Source organism: Linderina pennispora (assembly GCF_002104995.1).
Source record: "Linderina pennispora strain ATCC 12442 chromosome Unknown DL89scaffold_2, whole genome shotgun sequence".
NCBI classification, from domain to species: Eukaryota; Fungi; Kickxellomycota; class Kickxellomycetes; order Kickxellales; family Kickxellaceae; genus Linderina; species Linderina pennispora.
Genome location: NW_024468250.1, coordinates 1,458,426 through 1,480,242, shown reverse-complemented (window position 1 = coordinate 1,480,242; position 21,817 = coordinate 1,458,426). Strand labels below are relative to the sequence as shown.

Below are 21,817 nucleotides of genomic sequence, written 5' to 3'. Positions count from 1 at the left end.
GAGTATCGCAGCTGTTGGCATATCGCTGGGGGCATTCCTGGTTGGGTGGCCAGGGACACTGCTCACTGCTGCGGCCCGAGCCGAACTGTGTTGGGGTAACTTGGTGTGATGGCCGCTGCAATAGCATGACGATCCTATTGACAGCTGCAACAGTATGAAGATCCTAGCCGCCAAGACTTTTATCTTTAGAAACCATTTTGCATATTGAAAACGCGAATATAAGGATAACAGCTAGAAAAAAGTGATCCATTGCGGTGTGAACGCGGCAGAGATTATGCATTCTCCGCCAGCCGGGTGATCAAAACGAGAGCGAGTGGATGATATCAAGCCAAATGTAGCGTTCTCGATTCGCTCTCAGAGCAACAGGCACGAATTGGGTTCAGAACAGCATGGCACACGTGAACCACGTGCTTGAAGCCAGCGAATGGCAGGTTTGGGCACAGAAAAGTGATCGCCGTCCCCAACATGCAGCAGCGTCATGCATAAGATAGAAGGCTAAAAAGAAGCACAGGCTCAACTATCCCCTCGGCACATTAATGTGCCTTGCTCCCTTTGTTTTCACTTACCTAATTTCCCCTTCCCCACCTCATTTATAAATGCACTAGAATGTCACGGCAGGTTTATGAGCGCGCGGCCACTCCACAGCGGCGGATGCAGACAGCACGGCGGCGCACCGAAATGCCGGTGCTTGCCGACCAGCCAGCATCGGTCGGCGGCGGCTTCAACGGGGTAGTATTCGGGGGGTCGGCTGGCGGGGACCTCTCCAGCGTCATGTTGCGGCATGGCGGGCTGCACGCATTTGACAGTATAATGGGTGATGCGATCGGGAACCCGCGCTCCGATTCACGGACCAACTTGCGCCACCCTATCTCTGACCAGCAGCTGTACAGGGAGAACCTGGCGCTGAAGCGCAGTAATCAGTTGCTGATGGAAGCCAGTCGTGAGCGGCAGCATGCGGTGGCGAAAATGCTGGACAAGATCATGCAGCAGGAGAAGCCTGAGACCCCGGAGGCGCGGAAGTCGCATCTGGCAAGGCTGCTGCTGGCAGCGATCAGCCCGGAGCAAGGGAAGGCGGAGGATTCAGGGCTACGTGGCGAGGCTGATGCGTTGCGGTATGAGCGGCCGCAGACGGCACACGTGGGCCAATCTGACCACCTGCAGCATGAGCTGCACAGTGGCTCGGGTAGTACAGGTGAGTGGAACTCGGACGTGCTACTGGAGATTTCAGGCAAGAAGACTGAGGTGGCCGATGACAAGTACGAGCTGGAGGCGCGCAAGGCGATCGGGGGAGCTCACAGACCTCTGGGCGGCCGGCGTGCATCGTCGGTGAGGTCGTCCAAGTCCGTAGGTCAGGCTAGTGATGAATTTGCTGACCGCCACCCAGGTGCGTATCCACCCGAGTACGACGAAAAGCGGGCGCTGAATGTGGATATTGGGAGTCCGCCGAGCAGCGACATGGGGAGCTTGGCAGTGTCGCTGCTGGGGCCTGTGGATCGGTTTGTGCCCGAGAGCGAGGCACGGTTTGTGCTGTATTCGCCGTCAGCTGGGATATTCCAGGCAGCCAAGCTCAGCAGCCTCAGAGACCAGGAACTGACCCTGGCCGATATCATCGAGGCATCCAGCAAAAACATGTCACTGGAGCAGTTGCGCGGTGAGCGGGCGGGGCCATCGGGTGATTCGGCATCTGACATGCTGCAAATGCGCAAGCAGCTTCCAGACACGGCATATGTTCCTGGTAACGGCTGCTTTTGGCTCGATGTGTGCGATCCGACCCCGGAAGAGATGTCATCGCTGGCCCGTATTTTCAACATCCACCCACTGACAGTCGAGGATATTTTGGCTGAAGAAGAGACGCGCGACAAGTTCGAGGCCTTCCCAGACTACCAGTTCCTGATGTACCGGACAATCAACTTTGGCAGCGACAACCTGTCCACGTACGAGTTCAACCGAGGTGCTGACGGCATTGCTACGGCGTGCTACTCGATGGTGGTCAAAAAGTCCTGCATCCTGACCTTCCATGGCGCGCGCAACCTCGATCACCTCGGCAGTGTCATCAACCGGCTGCACAACCTTGCCGATCCGCTGGTGCAGCAGATACCGTTGGTGACGCCTGCATATATTGCATATGCACTCATCGACGATATCACTGACATGCTGGTGCCATCGATGCGTGGGGTCGAGCTAGAGGTCGATACTGTGGACGAGCTGGTGCTGATCCTGTCGCAGAACGAGCAGTCGGACATGCTGCAGCGGATTGGTGCGGCGCGGCGGCGGATTCTGGCGCTCTGGCGGCTACTGCAAGGCAAGCCGGAGGTGGTGCGTGGGTTCACTAAGCTGATGGAGCGGCAGGCGCAGATGGACGAGATTGCAACTATTGAGGGCGAGGAGCTAGGCTATTATGATGGCAGCAAAGACAGTGTGGGCCAGGTGTTGTCTCCAGGATCCGGTCTGAATCGCAATGCGTACTCGACGATCAATGTGCAGGCGGCGGGTCAGAGACGCGACGCGTGGCGGAGCCGTGACGGCATGCAGGGTCTGGCACATTCAAAGTCGTTTGTTATGCCTGGCGCATTGCAGTACGAGCAAAAGCCCGGCGAGCAACCTGAGGGCGCTGCTATGGTGACTGCTGACGACATTGCGCATTATCTTGCAGATGTCTATGACCACCTGGTCGCACTGGTGAATTCGACCGGGCACTGCGACATGGTGCTGTCGCGGGCCCACTCCAACTACCTTGCGCGGCTGTCGCTGGAGATCGGTGAGTCCACGGTGGAGACGTCTGTCATTGCGAGCCGCTGGACCGTCATTGGAGCTATCATGGTGCCGCTGAACATTGTGACCGGGCTGTGGGGCCAGAACGTCCAGGTGCCGTTTCAACATGAAGAGTCGCTGAAGCCCTTCTTTACTATCGTCGGGTGCTGCTTGGGCTTTGTTGTTTTGGTGGTCGGCTATGCGCGGTGGAAGAAGATTCTGTGACCCGCCTTTTTCACCTAGTTTTTAATTATTTTTCGCGTTTTACCTGTGCGCAGCAACCGCTGGCACTATACTAAACATCAGAAATAGACGCGATCGGCCCGCTTTTGGCCTAAGGAGGGGTTGGGAGTTCATAGGTCGCATGCAGGAATCCCAGGTAGAGTGCAAAGTCTAAACTGCTTTTTTGCAGTTGAATTGGCTGGCAGGTCTGAGGGACAGGACACACTGCCCTCGATTGTCTCGTCCTTCTTCCCTGAACTGTCGCGTTTTTTTATTTTTATTTTTATTACCTGTATATACAACCCGCTATGTGGAGGTTCAGAGAGCACACGCTGTATTCGGTACAGGGCATACTTTTGCTCCTCCTGGCGCTGGCCCATTTCCTGGCGTTCCTTGCATACGCAGTCATCGGAAACAAGCACGGGCGGCTGGTCAAAGGCAACCAGTTTCTGTACATGTGGCTCTCGCTGCTGGGGCTGTGGCTGGACCTGCAGGCTGTGTTTGTTATTTCGGCATACCGCTCGACCAACCGGTATCTGTTCTGGACACTGCAGTGGATGGCATACGGCAGCGTGATGTGCATATTCTCGGTGCTGCTGTTAGTCGGGTATGCGTATTCACGTGACGGTTCAGCAGCGGTCTGGGGCCTGACATGGCTGTTCCCAGCGGTCTGCTCAGTTGTTTATGCGCAAAAAGCGCGGCGCGGGTACCAGGTGGACCGCATCATGGGGATTCCCGAGTTTAAGCCGCGGCTGGTAGATTCGCGCGGGTCGGCGCTCTTTTACAGGCTCATGGACTATGCCTTCCCGTGGATTACATGGGTATTTGGCCTGTTCTTTGGCCTTCTGCTGGTTATTCAGGGTCTGGCGCTGGCCAATGACCACCGGCTGTATAAGACACCGGGAAAGCTGGTGCCGGTGCAGACGCATAATGGCGATTACTGGTACAAGATGCATGTGTGGTGCTTCGGGTACACAGAAGAGAAGCAGTCTGGCCGAGACCCGGTGTTCGTGCTGTTGACAGAGTTCGGCATGCCCTCGACGTCGATGATGGGGCTGGCGCAGGGATTCGCGGATGCCGGGCACGCCGCGTGTATCATCGATCGGCCCGGGTACGGGTGGAGCGAGCCGGGGTATTGGGACCAGGACCCGACAGATGTAGTGAAGTCGATTAACCAGGCACTAGACAAGTATCCGGTCAACAACCCGCTGGTGTTTGTCGGATGGGGCGAGGGCGGCGTCTGGACGCAGCTGTACATGCAGGTAGCCGACTACACAAAGGTAGCCGGCGTCGTGCTGCTTGATACGCTGCCGAACCAGGAGATTCTGCAGACATTTGCGTTGAACAAAACCACGACGCTGCAGAATCTGCGCAACATGCGGTCATCGTTGGGTGGAACTACAAAGGCGATGACCACAGTGAACTTCAACAAGGCTATAGAGGCTGCGGCGTCGAGAAACTTTGAGAACTGGCGGGTGGTCAGTCCGCTGGCACTGCATCGGGCAAGGAATAGCGGGTGGGACGGATTCCAGCCGCAGAGCTCGCTGGGCATGCACAGGTCGCGGTTCCGCAACAACCTGTATTACCAGGCCAAGTATTTTGAGTATGGCGGCACTGGCGCGAAGCTCTACCAGGCACTGCAGCCGTATGTGAAACCATATACGGATGCCGTGCTGATTTACCACCACTGGCCGTTGCGGTGGCCGGCGCTGCCGCCGAATTCGGGCGCCTCTGTCACTGGGCTTGCGAAGCGCGACGGCCAAGCGCCGACTGATCCGGCCAGTTTCTCGCACCTGCCTGTAGTCATTTTGGCGTCGGCAAAGCAGTTCAACTCTGACTGCAAGGCACAGGGCATCAGCGACAGCGAGGAGTGCACCAAGTGGCAGGCGTTCTCGTGGTTTTACTACCGGCAGCAGATCGAGTACCAGCAGACGCTGAGCCAGAACGCAGCACTGCTGCTGTGCACAAAGCCGGTCAGCGAGGATAAGAGCGATTGTGATGTGGATTTTGTGTGGCGGAGACCGAACTGGCTGGCGGCAGCCATTGTCAAGCAGATCTTCAATCAGGTCGAGACGAACACGGCAGCAGCTACTGCCACAGCTTCTACAACAGCTTCTGAACCGACTGCGGCGACCGACGATCGGACAGCGAGCACCAGCTCCAGTGCATCGACGTCTTCCTCTACCGCAACCTCAGTCTCAGCTATTGCGTAGTATTTTATTTAATACCTTCAATGTCGTTATATCGACGATTTTTTTACATTGTGCTGGACCGCCATCTGCTACTCAGAACCTTTATGCCTGCATCGGCATTAGAGAATGCAGGCTGCATCGGCTTTTGGTCACGTTACTCAGTATTTTTCATGGGATTTTATGCTTCACGCTTGGCCTATCTGCAATAGGGGAGTTATAGCGGAGGACGAGCGTTTTTCTTCTGCTTCTTCCAGTATCACACTTTTTTCGGCCTTCGCATACAATTTGCTAGCATACACAATACCAAATTGCACACTATTTTCCTTTCTGCAATTCAACGCCGACTTTCGCCATGGGAAAGAAAAGGGGAGGTCGGAGCTCGAAAGCAAGCAAGGCCAGCGGCACCAGCGGGCAGCGCACCAAGAACGCACTGTCCGAGCGCCGGGCGACGGCCTCACAGGCTCTGCAAGCGTGCGTCGAGCCACGCATTTCGCCCGACAACAAGGCCATACCGCCTAGCAGTCCAACAAGCTCCCGGCATCGGCTCTTCCTGGAGCGCGCAGTGTCCGAGCACCGGATCCAAGACATGCTGCGGCGACCATCTGCTAGCAGCGCATTGAGCCGGGCCAGCGAGAACTCCAACATTGCCAATGTGCTGTCACACTACATGCATGAGTTTGAGAACGACGACGAAAACGGGCTGATGGCGTCGCGATACTACGGCAACATGGCTGATCTGCCCGAGAACGCCGACCGGCCGCTGATGCCAATGAACAGCACGCTGCCGCTGTTTTCTCCGAGCGTGGCTAACCGCCGGAAAATCCACCGGGTGAAGACTACTGGATCATCGGGCACCGGGTCGAATGGCGGGATTCGTGGACGGATAAACCGGGCTGCGACTGACGTGCATCCGAGGGTAGAGGCCGGGGACCAGCGGAATGCGCCGTCGATGTCAGAGCCCATGTCAGAACCAGGGGATCTGCGCGAGTGGAGCGCACCGTTAGACGGCGGCGTAGGAAAGGGGCCAGGAAATGTTGTGGATACTAGTCGGTCGCAGAGCATAGGCAGTGGTGGCCAGCCCGATGGGACCGTGGCAACGATTCCTGAGAGCCCGGTGGCTGATATGGTTCGGACGCCGTCTGAAGGGTCTGGAAGTCAGACAGCAAGTCAGGGAGGGAAGCAGCCCGAGAGCGAACATAGCCAGGATCTCTCTGAAACCCTGCCCATGGTACCATCGCGGCTCTTGGGCATTGGCGAAAAGGATGATGGGCTTGGGCTGAGCACTACCGAGCACCAACAAAGACCCCGGCGGTCCATCAACACTATGGGTGCAACACAGTACAAGCCTGCCGCCTCCAGCAAGCGCACAGCCATGGCACGTGCTGCACCCGGCCTCTCCTACATGTTCTCGCCTGCGCTCAGCAGTAGCCGTCCGTCCAGCGTGATCGGCGGATCTGTACCGGGCGTGCAGAACATGGGGGAGCAATCCGAGGGTGTTGTTCGCAGAGGCTCTGTAGGGCAGAACCCACCGGAAGGTTTGCCGAAAGAGGAGACGGAGTCTGAAGACAAGAGGATGAATGGGGGGATCAATATTGCTGCATTGGAGCGGTTCTTACAGACCGGCGAGATCCCAGAGTCTACGTCCGAGGAGGATGACGACGAGACGGCCAGCGACTATAGCTGGGGCGAGTACTCGGAGCCCGAATCAATATTTAACGAATACACAGCCGGTGGTGCCGGGCTGGCACAGAAGGAAGCGGCCAAGGCAGCAGAGGAGAGTAAGGCCGTATATACCATGCCGGGCTCGTTCAGGAGCATGGTCAACCAGTCGCTACGGCCGACTTGCACAGCGAATCGCGCGTCAATTTCGTCTGAGCGCGAGCCTCTTCTGCAGCGCGCAGTCACCATATCGCCGCACTACAACTTGGCGTCGCCCAGCTTTGTTCCCGCGGACCTCCCGCCCATTGACGAGCCTCCGCAGCGCGCCCGCATCTCACCGCCAGACCGCAACCACCGGTCGTTTGACGGCCGGCCACTAGAGAAGCAGAAGCAGAAGCGGCGGCGGCGCAAGCGCATGCACCAGGAGGAGCTGTTTCTGGACAAAGACGGCTTCATTGACGAGTCGTACCGGTTCACGTTCTTTAACCCAGCAATCGGCACGGTGCGGTCGCAGGAGCTGGCTGACCTGCGCACGCCCGCGATGGACCTGGCATCGATGATCCAAGCAGGCGGATGTTTCTGGATCGATGTTTTGCGCCCATCGTTCCAGGAGATGCACCTGATTAGCAAAATCTTTGGCATCCATGCGCTAACCGTCGAGGACATTATGACGCAGGATGTGCGCGAAAAGTGCGAGGTCCACGCAAACTACTATCTGGTCAGCTTCCGCTCCTTTGACGCGGACCCAAACAGCGAGCTGTACTTGGAGCCCAAATGCATCTACAACGTGGTCATGCGCTCAGGCATTATCACTTTCCACATGGACCCGGCCGTGCATCAGTACCACGTGTTGCGGCGCATTCGCCGCCAGATCGACCATATCGTGGTGACGCCCGACTGGCTCAACTACGCAATCATCGACGACATCACCGATCTGCTAGCGCCAATCATGCAGATGATTGAGTTTGAGGTTGATTCGATCGACGAGCTGGTGCTGGTTATTTCGTCGTCTGAGCAGTCTGACATGCTGCTGCGTATTAGCACCGTGCGTAAGCGCATCATGATGGTATTGCGGCTTCTGCAAGGCAAGGCGGACGTCGTGCGTGCCCTGATCAAGCGCTTTGAAACAGCCACTGCCATGACCACATCGCAGATGAACGCCATGGCGGGCAACCCCTCAATCCCTGGCCTCACCACCACCGCTGTTGATTACAGCCCACACCATCCTGGCTCGGAGCACATGGTAGTGTGCCCTGCAGACAACTCAGACACGGCCATGGAGGCCGCTCTGGACCAGCGCAAGGGCCACGAGGTTCTCCTGTACCTCGGCGATGTACTTGACCATATCGTGACGATGACGCAAAATGCGACGCACTATGACGGTGTGCTGGGTCGTGCGCACGCCAATTACCTGGCGCAAATATCGATTGAGCTGACTGTGTCGTCGAACCGCACCAACGACGTTGTGGCAAAGCTGTCGGCGCTAGCAGCCATTGTTGTACCACTGAACTTTGTCACGGGAATGTTCGGGTCAAACTTCTTGGTGCCATTCCAGAACTACGATGGCCTGGCACCGTTCTTCACGGTGCTGGCAATGTGCTTGGGGTTCGTCGTTGTTGTCTTTGCCTGGGCGCGGTGGAGGCAGATACTGTGAAAAAAATATTGCCATTGACTACATTGATTTATTTACAGCTAGACATACAATCTATATCCATCACATATGGCCATAAGCCGAACGTCAGCGACGTGTGATGACAATTTATTGTCTTTAAATGAACATTTCTGGTATGAGCAGGTTTACAGCGAGTTGAAGACCTCAACGGCCTTCTCTGCGGTCACCGCGGCACTCGCTGGGTTAGTACCAGACACGACCCTACCGTCAACAACCGCAAAGGCTTCGAACGGTGTTGCTGGCCTCACATAAGTTGCGCCCACCCTTGCTGCCCCCTCCTCGATTGTTTCAAGTTTCCTGTCCTTGATTGCGCTCATCAGACCCATCTGCTCCTCGCCCTCGGTAGTGAACCCCGAAACCTTCCTTCCCTCGATAACTGGCTTGCCCGTCTTGCGGTCCTTGATAAACGGCAGAATAATAGGGCCATGGCACACAGCTGCAACCACGCCGCCACGCTCGTAGACAGACTCAGCAATATTGATCAGGTCCTTGGCCTTTGGGTAGTCAAACAGGGTCGCATGGCCGGCCGACGCGTAAAACAATCCGTAGTCGGATGGGTTTAGATCGCTGGCCTTGTGGAGATTGGCCAGCTTCTTGGAGAACTCATCACCGCTGTTGCTGTAAACAGCAAAGTCAGCCTCGGTCATGAAGGTCTTGTCGATCGAATGCGGGTCCATGCCGTAGCTACCGGTCTCGGAGGCGAGGTCGACAGTGAAGCCGGCAGCGGTCAGGACATGGTATGGGTGCAAGGCCTCGGTGTAGAAGAGACCGGTGGGGTCGCCGTTTGGGTAAAAGGCGCCGTGATAGCTAGTGATTGAAATAAGCGCGCGCTTGGGGAGTGAGGGCATGACGTTGCTTCGAGAGATATTTGCTCTTTTTGATGTGAGAGTGAAGAAGAGATGTTTTGGAGATATGGTGTGAGCAGGGGGAGGGCTCGCTCGATTTTTTTATGGTTTTTGAATCGTGCGACGTCATCACCGCAAAAGGCAGCTGACAAATTCAACCCTGGTGCTGACATTCGAGGTCTGGAGTCCCCCCTGCACCACCATGGATAAGGCCGAAACGCATACGTACAAAGGCCTAGGCTGGCGATCAGCATTCCCTCTTCCTCCCAGTCATTTTTTGAAAAGTTAATTTTCCATATATCCGATAGCCACTCACCCCGAGGGTAACACCTGCCTTTCTAGCGCTGCTAGATTAGGTACAGCAAGTACATGCATATCAGGCTTACATGCCAAGTACTTTGTAGTCTATATGAGACTGTGCAATGTGGACAGGTCAGCCCCGGAGTTCGACATATGGAAATACCAGGAAGCGTGCCATTCCGGAGTTAAGCCATCGCTGGAACCCACTATGTGTCTCGAATGCTCTGGAAACACAAAGGCTTGGGCGTTTCACAAGTACTGCTCAATCGTCAAAGAGAATGGACTGTGTTTGCTGCCAGTCTGAGTCGCTGCATTCGTATAACAGTAATCCTTATTGTCAACATCACCATTGCCATGGTGCTTGTACCCGAAATGAGTATTCGCAGATGTAATATACTCGATAGCACCATATAAAATGCTCTGGCAAAAGCCCTGCTTCCCCTCCAAACAAACTGCAGCATCTCCATCACTCTATAACCTGCATCCTTAGCCTCTTTCGTATCCATTTCTGACACTATAGACCCCCACGATATCGCCGGCGTGGCGAACTTGTGTGATAGTGAGCGTTAGATCGTGATGTCCCCAACAGAGTGGACCTGCGTGATCAAGTGTGAGGACCGTGTCAGCAAGGGGTATCGCGGCCAGTCTTCTCATGGTAAATGCCTTGGAGCAACAGGCGCTGCAAGAGATCTGACATCTCGATCTTTCGAATACAACAAAATTGATGAATGTTATTATTATGTAGAGGAGCGCTTTGAGAGTGAGGAGCTGGGAGGCAGTAGTGAGCTAGACAAGGGACGTTTAGAGGAAACTATTCAGGTAGTCGACCGCATTCGCCAGCAGGCATTTGGCACGATTGGTAACTCTGACAGAAATGGGAATATTGTCTGGCCATCTAACTACAACGCTCATCATGTAATGAATAGCCAGGAGCATGATGCATTATTATTTGTAGCTGAATTCAACACAAGGAGGTTGGATGGCCTTAGGATGAAGTGCAATACTGTTGGAAGTACTATGTGTTAACCTTGGAAATGGGACGAGTGTTTACGAGCGTGTATGTGAGCTAAAATAAAAGTGAAACAAGATTGACTGAAGGAAAAGGGGAGGGTCCGGTCGGCCTGAGGTCTGATTTTATGTGGTTTGGTTGTTGGCATGGTGACGTGGGAGTGGATCGGCACTCCAATGTCAACACTATGGATATAGATATAGAATCGATGGACGATTACAGCCAGCAGATTGTGCTCTCACACAACTTGTTAACTTGAACCCAACCTGTGCATGAGACTGAAATAGGATATTAAGGAGGAAGGTGCGACTGGCCACCGTCCTAGGCTCCCAGTGTGTGGACATCGTGGCCAGCCATCAGAATACAACTTTTCCAGCCTCTTAGCCTGCAGTATTATATGTGAATATGGCCACTCGTTTAGAGTTGATTCGAATCATTCGCCCGCCAGCTAAGTGGCAGCAAACGATTCAGAGTGTAGTGGAGGATATCTCAGTCGACATTACAAGTTCATTATCAACATCAAAGGCATTTGCTGCGGCAACCAGCTCGCCTGATTTCTAGAACACAGCTCAGAAGCAGAAAATTCCCACATGCTTATCCCAATCGTTTACCATTACCACCTCATGCAGAACCCTAATCCAGGACCGCATTTCTATAATAGGATCCGTCCCATGTCGCTTCTGCTGCCATGGTTCTTGTCAGTAAACATTGGTTTTACATTACACCTTGCTTTTATATATACACTTCTTTTGCACCCGAGTTATTCCTAAAGAATGGATACTTTCATCGACTCTGTTGTCTCCCAGACTCTACACCTGAGCATTGGTGATGCGTACTTGTCTTCACTTACTATCCAACTCATCAGCTTCTACGAGAACAGCACCGGCAATGCCGACTTTATGAGCAGCGACAAACTCGAGCAGGCATTTTACCGAGCACTGTGCGCCTTCCCTGTCTATGCAGGCATGGTTCATTGGAGCTCTAACGGGCTGCTGGAGGTGTCAATTGACAAGGACAACTTGAACATGCCCGGCTATACTGAATCGACGACGGATATCCTCTTCGGCGATCTCAAGGCAGCGAAATACAATCCTGTGAGCTGGCCGCCTGGTCTGCTATCCGTTGAAACAACGCCACTACCTGACGCCAGAGATGGGAAAACCAGGATGCTCAATGTGCATATTGTTCGGTGCAAGGACAATTCAGGCGTAATTATCTTTGTCTGCGGTAACCATGCTATCGCCGATGGCACTGGGTTCTACACGTTCATTCAGCGGTGGGCAGATGAAATGCGTGCGCTGGTCAAGGGTATGCCTGCTCCTACAGATACATTCTCGTTCGATCGGTCGATCTTAACTGATGCCTCTGCTCTATCACGCAGAGAACTGGATTCCGAAGAACTCGAGCAGGTCCAGTCGCTGTTCTCGACGGAGCGCAACAGGGAATACCAGAAGGGCATCTTAGCCAGTGGCAACAAAGGCAGCCTGTATCGAGTTAGCAAGGACAAACTGGATCGTCTGGGCTCAGAAGTTAGCGTGCATACCTCTGGAAACATGCGGCTCTCGGCGAACGATGTGCTCTCAGCACTGATAGCCAAAACCCTGGCGCAAGCAGCCAAGGATCAGACTGATGACGGTGCTGATCTGGCTCCTACCTCATCCAACGTATCAGCTGTGTTGCCGCTCCAAAAGATTGGTATCGCATGTAATGTGCGTCCACGTCTGGGTGAGGCATATACAAATTATATAGGCAATGGCCTGTACCCGCTGTCATTCACACATTCATTTGAAAGCTCAGCATCTGAGACTACATCGGAGTCTTTGGCTCAGGTCGCATGCAAGATCCGCAAAGCTGTCGGCTCAGTTCAGAAACAGCAGGTTACAGAGTTTTTCAACGGCATCGAGGCTGATCCGGTGCCATTTGTTTCGGCGAGAGCTTCGCCTGATAAGCACAAGCATGATACCATCATCACCAACCATTCGCGGTTCAAGATATATGAGCAGGATTTTGGGTACGGAATTCCCGTGTTTGCCTCCCCCCGACCGCACTCGACGACGTCATGTGTGCGGATACTCCCGGTGCATCCACCAAGCAATGACGTCCATGTCTTCATCATCGACACTCCCTCAATGCTGAAGAGCATTCGTGGGAACAAGTTCTGGAATGGCATCGCTGAGTTTGTGTATTAGAACCTTCTATAGGCGGATTAGCCATGTTAAAGTAGCTGCAATATCGACATGCATGGCGCTCCGCCTGGGTGCAGTAGTGCGCTAGAGCAGACAATGGAAAAGGCATGCGGATAAAGCGGGCTCCCCTTATCTGAGCCTCTGCGGCAAGTCCCGCCAGTATGATGCACCCTGCGTAAGCCTAATGGGCAGGATACTGGGTTTATATTCTGTTCGCTTTTCTCCAGACATTTTGCAGCACTCATCTTCGATTCCGCTCACAACAGACACTTGCTCTTTTCTCTTGGAATAATGGACACCTTCAAGGACTCGGTCGTTTCGCAGACGACCTATCTAAACGTGTGCGACACGGTGCTATCTTCCTTCAATATCCAGCTGATATTTTTCTACGAGAATGAGGCTGGTGTCGATCATTTTATGGACAGCACCAAGCTAGAGCAGGCGTTCTACAAGACTCTTGTGGTGTTTCCTAGCTATGCTGGAGTGGCACGAATGAGATCGGACGGCAGACTAGAGCTGGTGATTGATAGGGACAACCTCAATATGCCAGTTTACCGTGTCTCAGAGTCTGATGTTCCCTTCGGCGATCTCAAGGCAGCGAAGTACAGCCCCAAGAGCTGGCCGCCTGGGCTCATGACGGCAGCAGCTATCCCTCTTCCTGATGCCGAAACCGGAGTCACCAAGATGCTCAACGCACATGTCGTGCGTTGCAAGGACAACTCTGGTGTAGTTGTATACGTGTGTGGCCATCATATCGTAGCTGATGGGAACGGCATGTACACGTTTGTACGGCGCTGGGCAGACGAGATGCGTGCGCTTGTCGAGGGTACACCGGGACCGGACTACCCACTCAACTTTGACCGGTCAAGCATCTTTGGACCTCCTAGCGCCGAAAGCATGGAGCTAAGTGAAATCGAGCGAAAGAACCTCCAGTCGTTCTTTTCGACCTCGCTCAATGAAATGTGCCACAAGGAGATTGTAGACGGTGGATACGACAGCAATCTCTACCGGATCAACAGAGCCGATCTCGACAATCTGCGCAGAGAGACCCTGGAGTTTGTTTCAGGAGGCACGCGCCTATCAACCAACGATGTGCTCACTGCGTTGATGTCCAAGACACTGGCGTGGGCTGTTAAAGACTCTACTGCTGATGAGGCGTCCGAAGAGTCTGCTCCTGCTAGTGAGGTGATGGAGCCGCCTCTCCAATGCGTCGCCTTTGCCTACAATATCCGCCCAGTCCTGGGTGAGTCCTTCGCCAATTATATAGGGAATGGCTTGTACATCCCTTCGTTTACGCATCCGTTCGACGGCTCTGCCTCGGCTGTTACAGCCCAGTCGCTGGCCGAGATGGCGCTCAAGGTGCGCAATTCGGTGGACGCGGTCAAGAAACATCATGTCCAGCAGTTCTTTGCCAGTATTGAGGGAGATCCTGAGAAGGTCGCTAGCACGCTGGCGCATGATAGCCCGTTCAAGCATACTGCCATTCTGACCAACCACTTCAAGCTTAGGGTCTATGAGATCAACTTTGGCTTTGGTGTAGCAACTTTTGTTGCACCACGCCCCTACCTGGCCAGGGTCTGCGTGCGAATCCTGCCTGTTAGCCCTCCAAGCAACGACATTTATGTTTTCATCAATGACACGCCTGCCGTTCTCGACAGTGTCCGCAAGAACAAGTTTTGGAACAGCCTGGCAGAGCTGGTGTACTAGGGTCCTCCATGTGTATTCATCAATAAACCATTACTGCCTCTTTCAGCAGCAACGCTAGTTACGCTACCTATACCGGGATATACTTCATCCGTCAGAGTGCCATGACGCACCTGAGCAAGCCATTCGTGGTCTGTCAATAAAGCAGATGACTCACCTGCCAACCGCAGTACATGGCAGGTTTTGCGGAATCCACTATACTACTTCCTCGCAGACACAAGCCGCATATACAAATCAAACCAGCCTCCTCACTGGACAGCCTTGGATATAAGAGCTCAGTCTACTCCATCAAATAAAAAGCATACGATTTGTCAAAGATTTCGGCATACTCCATTACACCTCTTTCTCCATTAAAAATGACTGTGGATGAATTTACTGGCTCGGTGGTCTCGCAGGATATCCACGTAAATGTAATGGATATAACAGTGACCTGCTACAACACGCAGCTCATCAGCTTCTACGAAAACAGTGCTGGTGATACCGACTTTATGGACAGCACCAAGCTGGAGAAGGGATTTTATCGGGCGTTATCTGCGCTACCAGTTTACGCCGGAGAATATCGAGTCTGCGAGAGGGAGGGCGTTAAGCTGGTCGTCGACAAGAACAACCTGAATATGCCGGGGTATTTAGAGTCGACGTCAGATATTCCGTTTGGCAGCATCAAGGCATCCAACTACAACCCAAAGAGCTGGCCGCCAGGACTCATGTCTGACAGGGCCATACCCCTACCTGACGCAAAGACGGGGAAAACCAAAATGCTCAGCGTTCATATCGTTCGATTCAGGGACAACTCAGGCGTTGCTTTATTTGTTAGTGGTTGCCACGGTGTTGCAGACGGCGAGGGCTTCTACAGGTTCATCCAACGTTGGGCTGACGAAACGCGTGTGCTTGTCGATGGTGCACCTGCTCCCACAGAGGGGTTCCACTTCGATCGGGCCATTCTCCTTGACAGCCCCGACTCGGTTCAAAAGGCTCTGGATCCAAACAGAGTAGCATACCTTCAGTCGGTGCTCTCAATCCCGCGCAACCAGGCAGTTTATGACAAGATTGTAGCAGACAGAAATGAAGGAAACCTGTACCGGGTTGACAGAGATATACTTGATAACCTACGCAAGGAGGTACTCAGGTCTGCTCCAGACGGCACGCGGCTCTCAACCAACGATGTGCTCGCTGCACTGATATCAAAGACATTGGCACAGGCAACCAAGGATGTCCTTAACCTTGGAGAAAACCAAGTGCCAGCCCCTATTGAGAGGTCTGATGCTGTCCATCTCCAGAAAATATCGATTCCTTACAACGTACGCCCCCTGTATGGAGCACCGGCTGTAAACTACGTAGGGAATGCTCTGATTTTGCCATCGTTCGCCCATCCATTAGAAAGCGGTGCTTCCGAGACCACATCCGAATCAATAGCCGATGTTGCGGTCAAAATTCGCAACGCCGTGAACTCTGTTCAAAAGAACTATGCAACAGAGTACTATAGCACACTTGAGCGTAGTCCGACATCGTTCGCCCTCCCTCTGTCTCCAGCCGATACAGCAGTCAAGAGTGCAATAGTCGTCACTAGCCATGTCAGGTTCAAGATATACAGCGCCGATTTCGGCTATGGTATCCCGGATTTCGCGACTCCCCGACCGTATCTGGCGAAGGTCGGGGTGAAGATACAGCCTGTGCGCCCACCGAGCAGGGATTTTTATGTGTCTTTTGTTGACACTCCCGCCATGATTCGCAGTATTCGCAAGAACAGGTTCTGGAGCAGTGTTGCTGAAGTGGTTTTCTAATAATAAATGGCTACGCTTGAGCAAGTGCGCTACATCTTTTGCGAGACATGGACTGAGGATCTCTGGTGCTAGCCATAGACAGTGCTGATGGGATCAAGGGATCGCCAGAAACAAATCAACACTCATTGTTACGCGCTCACGCTGGCCCCGCATTTCAACACGCGATTTCGAATTTTGCGTGTCTGCTCAGTTCTCTTAAAATTCAAGCGACCATTTTATTTCCTCTCTTTTTCGCTCTCAAACTACTCCCTCGTGTATTTTCCTTCGTTCCACTTGAACTCATTTGAGGTAGAGAAGGATATAAAGCTGGGCAGCTCGTTTACCTATTTTATTTTTTAAAACGCTCGGTACCCGATAGTGCACGGAAGACAACGGGTGAGTGAGCAGCACTGGCCAAATCTGCCAACTTGAGCAGGCAATTTGGGACGACATTGAGCTAATCAGAAGTACTGTCACCTTGTGTCGTGTGTAGGATGTCTGACATCGATGACTACGATCGGGCTGAGCGCCATCGCTCGCGTCGTGGTGTTTATGACGACGACGACGAGGAAGAAGGCTCGGACACGTTTGATCATCGCCCTGCGTTTGACGATGATGACGAGGACGAAGAGGATGATGAACAGGATATGGAAGAGCTGCGTGACGGGTTCGTTGTAGATGACGACGATGTCGAGGACGTGGTGTCTGATGATGAGGAACGTCGGCGGAGAAAGAAAAAGAAGAAGAAGCGCCGCCACGCCGAGCGCGACCGGTCACACGACAACGACGGACGACGATCTGCTGGACGAAGAGGACCTGGCGCTGGTTGCTGAGAATACCAACCAGGGCTCATACTCGACAGGCGCATCGGGGTCAAAGTTTAAGCGGCTGAAGCGCGGGCGCTCGCGGAAGGCCCTTGACGATGAGGACGATCTCGATGCTGAGCTCAATGACCTAGTCGACAATGGCGGGTCAGACGACGGCCATAGCAGACACCGGGATCGCGGCGGATACTCTGATGACGAACGCGGCTATGGCTACGACGATATGAAGCGGTCCGGTGGTGGACGTCGCGATGACTATGATGACGGTCTTGGTCTATTCGAAAACGACGATGATAACGAGTTGGCAGCCGACGACTACCGTTCAAATCGGCGTAACGACAGACGTCGCGAGGACCGCCAACGCCTGACCCGTGACGGCTACGAGATGGATGACGGTATCGACGACGACCTGGCAGTTGATGACCGCGGCAGAAGCGGCAGACTGGACGACGATGGTGATATGGGCGTGCCTCGCGCCTTGGGTGGTGAGCGCACTGGCGCCATGGCCAGCTACTTTGGCGATAACCTGGATGGCATTGATGACGACACGTGGGCCGAGTTGCAGGATATCTTTGGCGACGGCGAGGAGTATGCGTTTGCCATGGAGAGTACCCAAGGCGAAAGCAGCCGGTACCGTGAAAAGGGGCTGGACGAGGTGTTTGAGCCTGCCGAGCTCGAGGCCAAGATGATGACACAGCGTGACGAGGAGATCCGTTCGACTGATGTGCCTGAGCGCATGCAGATGCGCGCCACAGGAAGCGACTCTCTGCGCACGCTGACCGAGGAGGAGATCGAGGAGGAGACGACGTGGGTTGTGCGGCAGCTGCACGTTATGTTCCAGCGCCAGGAGAGCCTCAGGCCACGGCAGCAGGGCACTGCAGGGTGGAGCGATTCTGCCGGTGGCTTTGGTGCTGAGCCCCAGGCTGAGCAGAGGACGCTGTTCAAGCATGCTGATTTTGCCAACGAGCGCTTCCTGGCTGCTGTACTCTCTGTTCTCAAGCTACTGTCGCAAGAGTTCTATGAAGTGCCGTACATTGTGCGCCACCGCCGCGAGATCTTCGTGACGCCCATTGCTCCAGGCGAGGACACAGGTGCCTCCGGGTTCAATGGCGAGCAGAGCGAAGAGCTGCCGACGCGCGAGTGGCTATCACATGATGACATTTGGAAGCTGTACGACTTTGACCAGCAGTTCCGCGGGTTCCTGTCGTGCCGCCACCAGCTCACCAACCTACTCCGACGCCTGCGTGGTGAAACCAACCGCTCCGATGATATCGCTGATGACGCGCTTGCGCCGGTGGAGAGCATAATCAACAATGACGACGAAGTCTATGTGCAAACTCTGACCACCACCGCGACGCGTGTCGAGGACATCACAGACATCACCGAGTGGCTGCACTCGCAGTACTCTGAAGTCATCCGCTCGTGGAAGAACCAGGGGACCTTGAAGCGCTCGCGGGTGCTTGGCATGTGGGAGCAGGCGAAGCAGTCTGGCATTGACAAGTTCCTGAGCCGGTTTGGCATCACAGCTAGGCAGGTCGGCACCAACATCTTCAACCCTGGCTCGCATTACATCGATGACAACGACTCGGCAGCGACTCCGCTGACGGTTGCTCAGCAGTTCGTTGGGTCTCATTTCGCCACTGCTGAGCTTGTGGCTCGTGTGGGCAAGTCGATGTTTGCTCAGTCGCTGGCAGCGGATCCGCAGATCCGGCGATTTGTGCGGAGCTATTGTGACGAGCACACCTGCATGATTACTCGGCCCACCGAGCGTGGGCGGCGAGAGATCACACACGACGACCACCCGGCGTTTGAATTCAAGTTCCTCAAGCAAAAGCCTCTGGCCGAGTTCATGAACAGCGCCCAGTTTATCGAGATCGAGAAGGCTGAGAAGGACGGTCTCGTTCGCCTGCAGTTTTCGCTGACTGGCGAGTACCGGTTCGACAACCACGACATGGGCAGCGATGACCGGGTGTTTGAGGAGGACAAGGAGCGCACCGCCCAGGTGATTGCACTGCAAATCGAGAAGCACGTAAGGTCCTGATGCTGTTCACGAGGCAGCCGATGAGTGGAACCGCCTGCGCAGCGAGGCAGTCGCGGCTGCAGTTACTGAGCATTTGCTGCCGATGATTTGGCGCGAGACTACACAGCGCCTGCAGCAGCAGGCGTTTGATGTGATTGCCGATGCCAGCCGCAGGTCCTTGGAGAATCGCATTGACATGCAGCCGGCAAAGAACGCCCGCATGCTGTCTGGCGAAAAGCCGCGTGTTGTGGTCGTCGGTGGCGGCGGGTTTGATGCGAGCTCGCGTGGATCCCTGCGTATTGTCTATGTCAACGAGCACGGCAAATACGTCGAGCATTTCACAGCCGACTCGATGCGTCCAATGAGTGGCAGCATGGTGACCGATGGCGATGGAGTCAAGCCGCTTCTTGAGCTGCTGGGCCACCAGCCAGTCGAGGTTGTCGCGGTTGCTGGCATGTCGCTGCAGACCAAGCGCCTGTTTGAAGATGTGAAGCAGGTGGTTAATGGCCACTGCGCGCGGACAAACGACGATATCGTGGTCACCTACGGGAGCGATGAGGTTGCCCGGCTGTGGTGGGACTGCGAGAAGGCCCGCGAAGAGTTCTCTGAGCTGCGCAAGGAGGAGCGGTACTGCATCAGCGTTGCCCGTACGCTGCAGGACCCTGCAATCGAGTATGCGGCGCTGGGCCGCAGCCTGCTGCATCTGCCTCTTCATCCAGCCCAGCGCGACGTTGACCAGGACGCGCTGTTCACTATTGTTGAGCGTGCCTTTGTCAACATCGTCAACAAGGTCGGCATCGATATCAACGAGCTGGCGGTGTATCCGCACAAGCAGGCAATCCTGCAGTACGTCAGCGGTCTTGGCCCTCGAAAGGCGCAGGCCATCATCAGCAAGATCGGCCCTGGCGAGAAGGTTCTCGAGGCGCGCAGCGACCTTGTTACTAAGCGCCTATGCACACGTACCGTGTTTGTCAACTGTGCGTCGTTCCTGCGTATCAGGCCGGCACCAATGGACATTCTGGACGACACTCGTATCCACCCTGAGGATTACGATCTGGCGCGCAAGATGGCCTTGGATGCGTTGGACATCGAGGATGACGAAGATGATGACGGCTCGGGGCGCTATGGCCGCAAGCGATCGGATGGTCCGTCGCGCTATGTGGCAGAGGTCATGAACCGGTCGCCGGAGAAGCTTGAGGAGCTTGATCTGGTCAAGTACGCCGAGGAGCTTAAGCGGCTGCTGGACGTGCACAAGCTCGAGACGCTAAAGTTCATCAAGCGTGAGCTGCAGCATCCAAACGATGACCCTCGCAGAGAATTCGAGCAGCCCAACGACACCAGGGTCCTGCAGATGCTTACGGGCGAGATTGTCGGCGACACCATCAAGGAAGATGGCACGTGCCTGGTGGCCGGAACAGTTGTGCGTGTACAGCCGCGGTTCGCCATTGCCAGGCTGGACTCGGGGCTCGAGGGCTTCATCAGCATTGCCAATGTGTCTGACCACATGATCGACCAGGTCTCTGACGAGCTGTCGCCAGGCCAGGCCATCGCGGCCGTGGTCAAGCGCATCGACCTGGAGAAGATGTCGTTGGATCTGTCAATCAAGCCCAAAGACATTGAAGGCGCCAAGGAGCAGGGCACGCAGCTGGTGCCTGCTCCCAACAAGATCGACATGTTCTTTGACGCTGATGCGGAGACGATTCTGCGTGAGCGCGCCAAGGCCGAGCAGCAAAAGTCCAATTTGCGCACACGGACTATCCCGCACCCACTGTTCCGGCCCTTCAACGGACGCCAGGCTGAGCAGTACCTGGCCAGCCGCCCCCGTGGCGACTGTGTGATCCGCCCGTCGTCGCGCGGTGTCGACCATATTGCCATCACCTGGAAGGTCAGCGACGGACTGTTCCAGCATGTCGATGTTCAGGAGCGCGGCAAGGCCAACGATGCCGCGCTGGGAACGACGCTTCTGATTGGCGACCTGGCGTACTCTGATCTCGACGAGCTGCTGGCGCTGCACATTGATCCGGTTGCGCGCAAGATGGAGGAGGTGAAGCGCAGCAACAAGTTCTACGACCCCGAGACAGACCCGCTGTACGCGGCCGAGCCGCTAGAGCAGGTTCTTGGCGAGAACGACTTTAGCTCCGACTACAAGTCTCGCCGCCAGACGCTGTGGGAGACACGCATGGCGCGCCACCTCGAGACCCTGGCGCAGAGCACGGGTCGCGGCTCATACTGCATCGCGCTGAGTCTGAGCAAGCCTGGCGCGCTGTCCCTGGCCTTCAAGCCGACCCCAACGTACGCTGGCTTCGAGAAGTGGACCGCGCGTGTCGAGCCCAACGAGTTTAGGCTCGGGGACCGCGGTCGCTACCCCAATGTCATGGGGCTCATCAACGGGTTCAAGGCAATGCAGAGCAAGGCGGCTACACACCATGGCAGCGGATCGGGCAGGACGTCGTCGCGTCCGACGAATGGCGATTCCTCGCGTGGTGGCGACCGGTCGTCGTACAGGTCGTCGCATAGCGGCAGCAGCCGCTGGGGAGCCGATGACCGTGAGCGCTCGTCGCGCAGGAGCTACAACGACTCGGGCCGTGGCTGGGAGGGTGCCGGCGATAGCCGCGGGTCGTCAAGACCTGCATCTTCTGGCGGTAGCGGCTGGAATATGTGACGCGCAGCATA

The 21,817-nt window shown here is 55.0% G+C and overlaps 9 protein-coding genes across 9 annotated transcripts; 7 read left to right on the top strand and 2 right to left on the bottom strand.

Moving 5' to 3' along the window:
• The first annotated feature begins 687 nt into the window (after positions 1 to 687).
• Positions 688 to 3,077, top strand: DL89DRAFT_265403 (uncharacterized protein). Its single transcript, XM_040886647.1, has one exon. The coding sequence runs from the start codon at positions 811 to 813 to the stop codon at positions 2,974 to 2,976; it is 2,166 nt and encodes a 721-aa protein (XP_040746629.1). The 5' UTR covers positions 688 to 810; the 3' UTR covers positions 2,977 to 3,077.
• A 133-nt stretch (positions 3,078 to 3,210) lies between these two features.
• Positions 3,211 to 5,382, top strand: DL89DRAFT_265402 (uncharacterized protein). Its single transcript, XM_040886646.1, has one exon. The coding sequence runs from the start codon at positions 3,282 to 3,284 to the stop codon at positions 5,184 to 5,186; it is 1,905 nt and encodes a 634-aa protein (XP_040746628.1). The 5' UTR covers positions 3,211 to 3,281; the 3' UTR covers positions 5,187 to 5,382.
• A 1,998-nt stretch (positions 5,383 to 7,380) lies between these two features.
• Positions 7,381 to 8,478, top strand: DL89DRAFT_220676 (Mg2+ transporter protein; the record flags this gene model as incomplete). Its single annotated transcript, XM_040884467.1, has 2 exons — positions 7,381 to 7,927; positions 8,084 to 8,478. The coding sequence occupies 2 exons, from the start codon at positions 7,381 to 7,383 to the stop codon at positions 8,476 to 8,478; spliced, it is 942 nt and encodes a 313-aa protein (XP_040746627.1).
• A 34-nt stretch (positions 8,479 to 8,512) lies between these two features.
• On the bottom strand, positions 8,513 to 9,344 carry DL89DRAFT_277515 (class I glutamine amidotransferase-like protein; the record flags this gene model as incomplete). The annotated part of the gene is made up of 1 exon (XM_040889447.1): positions 8,513 to 9,344. One exon carries the CDS (start codon positions 9,342 to 9,344, stop codon positions 8,622 to 8,624), a length of 723 nt encoding a protein of 240 aa, XP_040746626.1. The 3' UTR covers positions 8,513 to 8,621.
• A 247-nt stretch (positions 9,345 to 9,591) lies between these two features.
• DL89DRAFT_265400 (uncharacterized protein) lies at positions 9,592 to 10,369 on the bottom strand. The gene has a single exon (XM_040886645.1). It carries the CDS (start codon positions 10,145 to 10,147, stop codon positions 9,911 to 9,913), a length of 237 nt encoding a protein of 78 aa, XP_040746625.1. The 5' UTR covers positions 10,148 to 10,369; the 3' UTR covers positions 9,592 to 9,910.
• A 1,054-nt stretch (positions 10,370 to 11,423) lies between these two features.
• DL89DRAFT_320894 (uncharacterized protein) lies at positions 11,424 to 12,839 on the top strand (the record flags this gene model as incomplete). The annotated part of the gene is made up of 1 exon (XM_040891243.1): positions 11,424 to 12,839. One exon carries the CDS (start codon positions 11,424 to 11,426, stop codon positions 12,837 to 12,839), a length of 1,416 nt encoding a protein of 471 aa, XP_040746624.1.
• Positions 12,840 to 13,127: 288 nt separating this feature from the next.
• DL89DRAFT_281877 (uncharacterized protein) lies at positions 13,128 to 14,543 on the top strand (the record flags this gene model as incomplete). Its single annotated transcript, XM_040889658.1, has 1 exon — positions 13,128 to 14,543. The coding sequence occupies one exon, from the start codon at positions 13,128 to 13,130 to the stop codon at positions 14,541 to 14,543; it is 1,416 nt and encodes a 471-aa protein (XP_040746623.1).
• A 301-nt stretch (positions 14,544 to 14,844) lies between these two features.
• DL89DRAFT_281876 (uncharacterized protein) lies at positions 14,845 to 16,321 on the top strand (the record flags this gene model as incomplete). Its single annotated transcript, XM_040889657.1, has 1 exon — positions 14,845 to 16,321. Exon 1 carries the CDS (start codon positions 14,897 to 14,899, stop codon positions 16,319 to 16,321), a length of 1,425 nt encoding a protein of 474 aa, XP_040746622.1. The 5' UTR covers positions 14,845 to 14,896.
• Positions 16,322 to 16,521: 200 nt separating this feature from the next.
• DL89DRAFT_281875 (uncharacterized protein) lies at positions 16,522 to 21,806 on the top strand (the record flags this gene model as incomplete). The annotated part of the gene is made up of 4 exons (XM_040889656.1): positions 16,522 to 16,696; positions 16,794 to 16,967; positions 16,996 to 19,153; positions 19,179 to 21,806. The coding sequence occupies exons 2-4, from the start codon at positions 16,795 to 16,797 to the stop codon at positions 21,804 to 21,806; spliced, it is 4,959 nt and encodes a 1,652-aa protein (XP_040746621.1). The 5' UTR covers positions 16,522 to 16,696; position 16,794.
• Positions 21,807 to 21,817: the final 11 nt, after the last annotated feature.

Bases quoted from the DNA above. Each gene is read 5' to 3' on its own strand.
- DL89DRAFT_265400 (XM_040886645.1), bottom strand. From the start codon at position 10,147: ATGGATACGAAAGAGGCTAAGGATGCAGGTTATAGAGTGATGGAGATG.
- DL89DRAFT_265402 (XM_040886646.1), top strand. From the start codon at position 3,282: ATGTGGAGGTTCAGAGAGCACACGCTGTATTCGGTACAGGGCATACTT.
- DL89DRAFT_265403 (XM_040886647.1), top strand. From the start codon at position 811: ATGGGTGATGCGATCGGGAACCCGCGCTCCGATTCACGGACCAACTTG.